Source organism: Patiria miniata, unplaced genomic scaffold (assembly GCF_015706575.1).
Source record: "Patiria miniata isolate m_02_andy unplaced genomic scaffold, ASM1570657v1 HiC_scaffold_20, whole genome shotgun sequence".
Classification (NCBI taxonomy): Eukaryota; Metazoa; Echinodermata; class Asteroidea; order Valvatida; family Asterinidae; genus Patiria; species Patiria miniata.
In genome coordinates, this window is record NW_024037059.1 from 39,336,648 (window position 1) to 39,346,370 (window position 9,723).

Sequence of the window (9,723 nt, forward strand, 5' to 3'; positions counted from 1 at the left end):
TTTGCTGTAATTTTCAGAAATGAACTATTTGAGGGGTTAGTATAATAGATCAAATATTGTTACACTGACATTTTTGAAGTTTTGTGTTCGAAAAGGTTGGAAAAACCAAGAAAAACAAAAATGTTCAAGTAGTCTGGTTCCCTGACTCCACAAAAGATAAAATGGATCAATTTATAGATGATGGAAAATTGTAAGGCAAGGGAACCAGTCTAGCTGGCCTGCACCCGTTCACGAACATGTAACCAATAGCAAACAAAATTTGGACTGAAAAAAACAGTAAATTTGGAGCAGTAGTTGAAAAATAGTTAGGTTTTTCCAACGCTGGTCCGCCGACCACCATTGGAAATGTTTACAAAAATACCATTTTCTTGAAAATGACTTCACACCAGGTGCCATAATTTAACAAAATGCTTGAGACTGTCATTTACCAACATCCTAGTAAGGTATAAAGGTAATTCGTAAAAACTTGGTAGTTTATTTTTCGATGTTTGCAAATGTTGTTTATTCCCTTTAAGATAATGTATACAGGGTCACTCAGTTTAACATCATTGATAACATTTTGGAGCAACCCCTTATACTTAATATTCAATGTCCGAATGTCACAAAATGTTCCCCAAACCTCATGGGAAGACCCATGAGCATTAAACTTAAAACCGCATGCATGTTAAAGGAATATACATCATTTGCTTTTGCTGTAATTTTCAGAAATGGATGGAATTGGGGGGTTGGAAATATATAGCAAATATAGTTACACTGACTTTTGTGAGGTTTTGGGTTCGAAAATGCTATAAAAACCAAGAAAAAATCATTTTCCTGTAGTCTGGTTCCCTGACTCCATATAAGAAGAAACAGAGCAATTTACATACATTGGGGAATTGTAAGGTCAGGGAACCAGTCTAGCTGGCTCGTACCCGTTCATAGGTTTGTTATCGATTGCAAACAAGTGCGATGGTCAATTGGGGCCAGTATTTGAAAAAAAAGCCAGTTTTTTTCCAACGCTGATCGGCCGATCAGCGTTGGAAATTGATACAAAAATACCACGTTTCTTGAAAATGACAGTATACCAGGTGCCATGATTTTACAGGATGCTTTACACTGTCATTCACTAACAGTCCAGCAAGGTATTTCAAAATGATTTGGTAGTTTTATTTTTTGATGTTTGCATTTTGCAAATGTTGTATTTTCCCTTTAAGCGCTGGTGGATGTACATGTGTGGGAACATGCATTCAAACAAGAACTTCAAACTTCTCAATTTTGAATTTATCACATCTCACATTTTACAGTTATCAAATCATGTTTTAATTTAAAAAGCCGTGCTCTAATTTTCATATTTAATAAGCAGCCTGGGTTTTATATTTTAGCTTGTAAATTGAATGTACATACCGAAGAAAATTCATCATTATTATAGTCCCATATATATAGGCCCTATATTTGAAGGCTATTTCCTCCTTTTTTTCTAATTTTTTTTTTAAGTTTGACAAAACTATCAACATATAACAAGGGATTGGGAATAGAATCTACCTGCTTTGGGGCTAAATCATGCTTATTTGAAAGGAGCGGGTACAATATACAGGCATGAGATTTTTTCAGACTTTCGTCTGAAATCAGACTTTTTTAATCTGAGAGAAAGACATTTTCAGTATAGAAAGATCTGCATCTTCCAGTCCTTTCGGCAATTTTCAGCCCTTTTTTTATTGACAAGCTCATCCCTGAATATACTGCAAAGAGCATGAACAGGGTGAGTAAAAAAACCCAGGAAACCCAAATGGCAGGATCAATTTTTGAATGACGTTTTGCCTGTAGCACTCTCAAAATGTAGGATATGAAAGCCCAATTCATAAGCTTTCTTTTAGTACAAGAATCATTCAAATCACTCACGCACTTGTCAAGTGCATGAGGAATTTAAACACGACCACCGTTTTAAAGTTTTGTCCACGGATCACACAAAAATGTGTGTGCGTGTGGTAAAGTTTTCAATTTTGAAAGTGAAGTTTCAAAATGCTCTTATTTTAACCAGAATTAATTTCCTTGGCTGAAATTCGGACTTAATATCCCTTTTCTAAAGCTCTTTCATTTGCGACAAGATCAACCCACCTTGGAAATTCCTTGTTTTTGAGTAAAATCCATATATCTATTTCGTGAAAACCTTGTGGAGACCTATTTATCTATAGAAATTGCCTTGTCAAGGATACAAATTTGAGCACACACGAGAACAAAGAAATGTCTCCTCAAGGATACACATTTGAGAGTGGATGTTCTTTCAGCAAACAAAAATAATTCACACACTTCCCTGTGTGGTCTTGTTTCGTTTTGCTGAAAGGACATTTACCTTTTTTGTGATCCATGGACAGAACGGTGGTTGTGTTTAAAAAAAAACTTGAAAAATACATTTGAATGATTTTTGTACTAAAAGAAAGCTTATGAATTGGGCTTCATATTCTAGATTTTGCAGGTGATACATGCAAAAGTTCATTTAAAAAAATGGTCCTGCCATTTGGGTTTCCTGTTTTTTTAACCAAAAAGCCCAGCGTTTTTCAGACACGCCCCACTTTTTTTTTACAGTTTCAGCTTAAAGCAAATTTTCCAAACGCGTGTAATTTCCTGTTTTCAGGAGAAAAAGAAAGAGAAAGAGGAACCTATGAGTAATAATTATGCACTCCAAACAGAAAGTCCATTGTGACGAAACTAAACATCGGAGGAAATCAACACCGCTGATAAGGAATGTTAGAGTCTCGCATCCGCAAAAAGTTTAACCCTCAACTTCACCAAAGTGCAAAATGTCCCTACCGATTAATAAACCGGTTATGTTGGTCGACCGTTAAACTAATTATGTCACAGCTTTGCCACCCCAAGTTAAACTTTGTAGCAGTGAGAAAGAAATATCATGTTAGGCTTTGACATTTGATAGAGAAGCGTTCACATTGACAAGGAACAACTTCCACATTGAGATATAAAGCAACGTATGCACCGTGCACATTGCAAAAAGGTACAACGTTCATATTGAAAAGAGTAACATTAAAGTGTCGTTCCAGGGCCATCGTACATTTACTTATTTTCTCACTAAACATGAATGTTACCAGAAACAAAATTTTTTAACTTAATTTGAAGCTCAATTTTGAGATAATTTGGGTGAGGTATCACGTCATGTCTATGGCGGATTGAAATAAAAATTGAATTACAAGTAGCGTGGTATTAGTTTCTTTGGTTTTTTTTACTTCAAATTACATGGCAGCGGATCATCGGTGATTTTATCCTGTGTACATACCTGTGGAATGTCTTAACTATTCGTGTATTTCGCATCGGGAAACTTAAAAGTGTTACGCACCAAACGTAACGATTAAAATGTACAAAAAAAACAGCAAAGGCATTCTGGTTGTGATTTCAGAGTCCGAGTCTCGATTTAAAATTCGGAGAAAAGCTAATTGCGAGGAGGTTTATAGCGCCCATTAAATTGTTCCTTTTGTCCACCCCTAAAAAGCTTTCATACAAAGCATGTCTATTTCAAAATCGATGCTTGTTTATGTTTACACTTTACATGTATAAAATATTCAATTGTTTAATGTAAACCCTAAGAATCTTTTACAACTTTAAACATTTGCATTTCTCAGTTAACTAAGTTTACAGAGCCACATAAAAATATTAAGAGAAAAAATGCCGTCAACAGATTCTTTAACTTTCAGCTTTATTGCAAATATCGTGGTATGTTGGTATACCGTGTTTACCGCGCGTATACCCCATGCTGACTTCCCCCTCGTTCAAAATGCACATGCGCGGAAATTATTAGCCACTACGAACATGCGCGTTTGTATCCAATTCAACCTCAGCACGGGGTATATATCCCGCTTCTATTCATCATCACTGCAGCAACCGCAGCAGCAGTCGCCAGCATCGTCGTCGTCGTCAAGTTCTTTTCTGACGCACTTGGTGACACGCCGGAAACAGGAGAGCAGTTGCCTCCGACGTTGACGTCGCCTCTTCCTCCCCTCGGCCGTGTTGGTGTCTCCCGCCAGGGCTACCGCCGCCTCCTTGGCCGCGACTCCCCCGCCCTCCTTCTCTTCCTCGTCCTTCTTGCTTTCCTTGCTCGCTGTCTCCTTGCTCTTGGATTCTGAAGGATCTTTGTCTTCCTTCTTGGTGTCTGAATCCTGCTGTGTTTGCGCGTCTTGACCGCTGTCTGTGGCCGTCTCTGTGTCGTCCTGTTCCCTGTCCGCACTCTTGTTTTCAGACGCGTTGCTCATTTTGTTTCCTCGATCAGAAGCCCTCGAGCGATCTAAAAAAAAAAAGCAGCATAAGGCCAAAAAAAAAATGTTCGGTCTCTGGTCAGCCCAAAGTTCCGGAATTGACGCGGCCACGCGGCTTTTTTTTTGTTTTTTGGCTTTTTTTTTCTTTTCTTCAAGCTTGGATTGTACAGACAAGGTGGGTTACTATTTTGTTTTTTTTGGTGTCCTCATGTACATTAGTGTCCTCCATAATTTGCCTTGGTGCTTTCGATCACTTGCCTTGGTGCAATTTCCCATTCCTTGGTGCTCTTTGGTAAAGAAAAATGAGGAGGTGCGGAAATAGAGGGCGCTGTTGGAGCTACCGCGGAACATTTTGGAAAAAAAAAATCGACGCGCATGATTAAAATCGACGCGCGCGCTGACCAGAGACCGACTTAATTTTTTTTTGGCCTAAGTTGGAAAGCATACTTTCAGTTTTCTTTCGAATTGTTTGGGAAACGTCTGGGTTAGGGGGGAGCAGCTTTAGTAACGGGATTCAGTAACTTAAAGTAAATTTAATATGCATTTTAAAATATCCATCTGGAAACTCATTGAAACCATTACAGTTTACGTTCTGGCTCTTTTCGAAACTTGCAATCTATTCCATATTTATTTTTGATTTATATTATAGTCAGCTGTGTCTTTTTAAATAAACTCCAGCTACTGTAAGGGGCCATTCAGAATTTTCAATGTTTTAAAATTTTGATCTTTTTTCCAAATTGTGGGTGGGTGGGTCAAGCTAAGTAATTGAAAATCGAAATTCACTTTCCATTGAAAAAAGATTTAAAAAACCAAAGACAGAATGATCTTTTGACTTGCCTGAACTACGCGCAGGCGTTCCGATATCGCGATGCGTGTTTCTTTTCCAACTTCGTCCCCTGTATGTACTGTCAGTGGCGTAGCCAGGAATTTTTCAGTGGGGGGGCGCTGGGGGGGCTGGAACATTTCATGGGGGGGGGGCGTCATGTAGATCAATGATAATTTGTTTAGAAACTCAAAATCTCAGTGGGGGAGGCGATTGGGGGGGCGACAAGGTTTCATGGGGGGGGGGGGGGGCTGTCGCCCCCCCCCCCCCCGTGGCTACCATACAGTTAAAGTTTATGTAAACTTGTATGAAAAGTCAAAGAAAAGTAACTCCCATGATCTATTTGACACCAAGTTTGTGTTAACTTGCCGGTAACGCCCTAAGAAATTATCCAGACAACTTAATGTTTATTTTGTAACATTTTATGTTCGTCTGTCGGTCTTCTATGCAGTTATGTTTACTTTTAGGTACCTTCAATGGTACTTTGTTTAATTAACCTGTTCATTTGTTTAATTAAACTAATAACGCACATATAGTTGCCAAATATGGCACTAACAAGTTTGAGGTCGGCAATTTCGTCTTTAAAAATCTGGGTACGTCGGGTTACCGTACACACAATTGTCCTGGAAACAACAGTACCAAGGTACAGAAAGTCGTACGCAAGAGCTCCCCAGCAAGTATCGCTGACGCCATTATGATTCCAAAATTTCTCACTGTGTCACACACTGAAATAACTAAACAGCGTCGTTGTATTGTGAACACATAAAAGCATTCAAGTCGCGTTCTTGCACACTTTCTGCAAGTCGACATAGATATCCTTGAACCACTGTCCCATCTTTGCATAACAAGTGCACATGAATGAACGATTCGACTTTTATTCAAAGAAATTTCTATGTACAGTCACCAGACTCTATTCAGTAAAGTCCCCGTCAAATCTTAAGTAAACAATCCACATGCATAACCACGGCTACACCATCTACAGTGTGGCAGGGACACCAACAAGTAACACGGCAACAACAAATTTTTTTTTTAAATTGATAAATATTCTGATTGAATTTCGTTAAAAGATACTTGTTGGTGAGGTATCACTTATTCTAGCAAACTGATAAAAATGTACAATATTAAAATTAAAAAAAAAATGGAAAATAAATTGTAATGCTTATCATGTATAGCGCTTTTCATCGTATCAATAATCTCAAAGCGCTTTACTTTTCCGTTCATCAGGCCACGAGACCACGCGGCAGCCGGTATCAGCGCACAGTCGGTCCTCGATCTACCCACACAGGTACCCATAGGTTCCTGCGTGGAGATAGGCAATTGTAGTAAAGTGTCTTGCCCAAGGGCACAAACACCATGTTCCTGGCAGGGTCGAACCATGAGACAAACACCGTTACCACTGGACCATGGCATTCTACTACGCATATTTCTATAGAGTACAGGCAAATTAAGGTTTCGTCTGAAAGTGCACACAAATTCGGCGCACATGAATAAAAGTTTATCCGACGACAGCCCAATGAAACCCAGCACCAGAATTCACTCCCCACCCCTTTTTGTATCAAATAAAACCATAATGATCTTACCACGTATTAAAGCTTAACTGCAGGATGATGGTTTGCAATATAAATGAAGTCCTCGATCCAATGCAGAAACTCCCAGTAGGTGTCGGTTCTGCAGCAACGTGCGTTTGGTACAGCTCTTCCACCAAAAGTTCCACAAAATGTTCAACCCTTCTCGAAAATCATGAATTTATATATAGCCAGCGGCTGAGTGGGCCAATTGAACATTTTATTTCCTCCTAAACACAAATAAAAATGTTTTGTCTCAGTCACCGATCTTCTAGTGGTTTCAGTTTCAGTCCGGTGCATTGTGGTTCTCGCTTACAACCAATCAGGAGGAAGAGCAGTGGCACTAACGGGAAACGGGGGGTTCCCGGTAGTTTTTCCCCAGAAATCGGCGTCGCAGTGTCCAGCTCTCTGGTAGGGATCATTCTGATCGATTTCCCGCAAGACTGCTCGCAACAAGGCCAGAGCTGTTTGTGCACTCGCACTGGTTTTGTTCTCATTTCCGTCATTCAAAATTGAGTGTTGCAAGTTCTTCAGAATTTTGAAATCTCTTTTTTGAGGGGTGGGTTTTTGGGAATTTACAGTTGTATGCTTGAATCAAAGACAATCGACCCCAGAAATGTTTCAACTGGACTGTGCACACACTGTGCAAGGTCCCGCGGAGTTGGGCGTGGGAACGGGTGCAAAAACCAAGCCAGACAAATTACTGTGACAAACTGAAACTGGTACAGAACCACACCTAAACTACCATGCGTAAACGTGTTCACAAGATATGATTACTTGATAATCCCCTCTGCCGTTATGTACAAGTATGAATGTTGGGGAAATCTCTGAGATTATGTTCTTGTCAAAAACAAAATGGTCTAATCATAAACAAACGACATCTGAGAAAATACAGTTGTTTCACGAAGTCAATGCCATGTTTCTTCGCTCTCGGAAACTATTTTTAAACATTTTTTAACCCTAAAGGGGCCGGGTTATTTTGACCATCTCTCAGCCGGGGGGGGGGGGGGGGGGGGGGGGGGGGGGGGGCGGATTCCGCCCCCCCCCTAAGATCTCGGCCATCGAGTGACGAACATTTTTGAAACTCACTACATGCATAGAACAACTCTTCCTCAACATGCCCAAGAAATTTCATGACTATAGGTCAAAGGGTTTTGGAATTATGGCTAATTAATTATTCATATGTATGAATGCCAATTCTGCTCGGTGTACACGACGTATATGTGAAAATTCAGTTTTCACGGCGCGTAGCGCCGGAAAAGTTTTCGCTACGTGCAAACCCGTGGTCCGATTTTTATGTTTTTGGTATCAAAAGATGCGCAAAGCTCGAGGCTAAAAAGTCATAATAGCTGGGGTCGCGAAAAAAATTTTTTTAGAAGCTATCGCGGAAAATGTTGAGGGGGGGGGGGCGGATTCCGCCCCCCCGGCCCTTTTAGGGTTAAAGCTCCATCCTAATCGTCATCACAGTCACAGTCGCAGTCGTCACAGTCACAATCTTCACACATCCCACTGCAGGCAGCCATTAGGAGGCAGCACTCCACCGCGTCTGATGCACCGCTGCCTCGACGCCGCCTCCTCTCCTTCACGGTGATCGTAGTCGGCTGTGGCTGCGGCTGCCGGGTTGCTGCCGTGGACTGATGGGTATAAGCCGCCCTGCCCCCCTGGTCGTCCACTGACACTCGGACGTGGCTTGCAGCAGTAGCCTGTGGCTTGGGATTAGGGGGACGATGGGGCGGAGGGTACGATATAGGCTCTGGTGGGCATGGGCTAGGCTCTGGAGGGTATGGCACATGTGCAGCAGGGTATGACCTGGCATCTGGTGGGTATGGGCTAGGCTCTGGAGGATAGGTGTCATCAGCTGCAGGTTGTGAGGTTATAATCTTCTCTGGAGGGTTGGATGGTGGGTACTCATCTGTACGAGGTGCAGTGGGCGCTGTCATGATTACCTCGGGATGGAGGCCTTATGGGTTGGCGCCGATGATTCTGGGGAAGGGGGGGGGGCGGAAGCAAAACAAGGTATATTTAAAGGTAGCTAGAGAATCATGAAATCTGTTCCTACAGATACTCATCCTCAATGCATTGGTTACCGGCGACCCTTACGTAGGACTAGACCCTAGACCAATCCAGACACGTTATTACGTACTTCTATCGCGGATGCCCCCTTCAATGGCGAAAGCATTGTGCTAGCTATTGTTCAGATTAATCCACCATGGAGCAGAAACTTTGCCCAATAGCTCATACAGGCCTACATTGTCTTCGCCATTGAAGGGGCCTCCTGACATACAGTATGGGCCCGGATTGGTCCACCGAGTCCTTACGATTCCTCAGTGGACGGATTGTTCTGCATGATTCAATACGTGTGTCGCCGCAGCAGGACGGATATTTGGGGCATATAATTGTTTTTACTTACCGTCTCAATTAACGCCTCGTCCACGCCTGTCGACGGTATTTCACACACAAAAAATGACTAGCTTTCCAGTCACTATAACTGAGAATGAGAACAAGCAGATTTTAACACAAAATGGCGCTCTTCACGGCCAAATGAACTACCTTCCATTGAGAGTACTGGCTAAACTAATTTGTTGTGACCGTTTTGTCGTGTTAATGTTTAATTTCTGCTCAGTGCGGATGATCTCATGATCTGTGAAGCACTGAGTTGAACTTTTGGACCTTATCCCATGGTACACCACCAACGCGTACGTAAATGTATTTGAATTTTTTGTTATAGGGTCAAGTGTTAGATATCACTTTTGTGGGAAAATTAGCCCTTTTGAAGTATGGCCGACAATAGGAGGGCGCTTTTGGTTTGGGTATCAAAAACAAAGACTTTATCGAAATCAAATAGCGCCCCCATTTTGTCTGCCATACCTTATACCGGGTGAGTTAAAAAAAAAAAAAAAAAAGGAAACCCAAATGTCGAGACCATTGTTTTAGTGAAGTTCTGCATGTAGCACTTTGAAAAAAACTCAAATACGAGAGCCCAATTCATATGCTTTCTTTTAGTTCGAATCACTCATGTACTTTTCAAGTTACGGAATTTTAAAAGCAACCACCGTTTTAAAGTTCTGTCCACGGATCACAAAAAGGGAAGTGTTCT

General features: G+C 41.3%; 2 protein-coding genes across 2 annotated transcripts; both read right to left on the reverse strand.

The window, feature by feature from the left end:
- Nucleotides 1–2,549: 2,549 nt before the first annotated feature.
- LOC119729099 lies at nt 2,550–7,594 on the reverse strand. The gene is made up of 2 exons (XM_038201615.1): nt 6,642–7,594; nt 2,550–4,267 (listed from the first exon to the last, which is right to left on the reverse strand). Exon 2 carries the CDS (start codon nt 4,233–4,235, stop codon nt 3,846–3,848), a length of 390 nt encoding a protein of 129 aa, XP_038057543.1. The 5' UTR covers nt 4,236–4,267; nt 6,642–7,594; the 3' UTR covers nt 2,550–3,845.
- A 476-nt stretch (nt 7,595–8,070) lies between these two features.
- On the reverse strand, nt 8,071–9,237 carry LOC119727376 (phospholipase D beta 1-like). Its single transcript, XM_038199245.1, has 2 exons — nt 9,037–9,237; nt 8,071–8,609 (listed from the first exon to the last, which is right to left on the reverse strand). Exon 2 carries the CDS (start codon nt 8,564–8,566, stop codon nt 8,078–8,080), a length of 489 nt encoding a protein of 162 aa, XP_038055173.1. The 5' UTR covers nt 8,567–8,609; nt 9,037–9,237; the 3' UTR covers nt 8,071–8,077.
- Between the last annotated feature and the right edge of the window lie 486 nt (nt 9,238–9,723).

What these genes read in the sequence shown, in the direction of transcription:
- LOC119729099 (XM_038201615.1), bottom strand. Translation starts at nt 4,235, where the DNA reads ATGAGCAACGCGTCTGAAAACAAGAGTGCGGACAGGGAACAGGACGAC.
- LOC119727376 (XM_038199245.1), bottom strand. Translation starts at nt 8,566, where the DNA reads ATGACAGCGCCCACTGCACCTCGTACAGATGAGTACCCACCATCCAAC.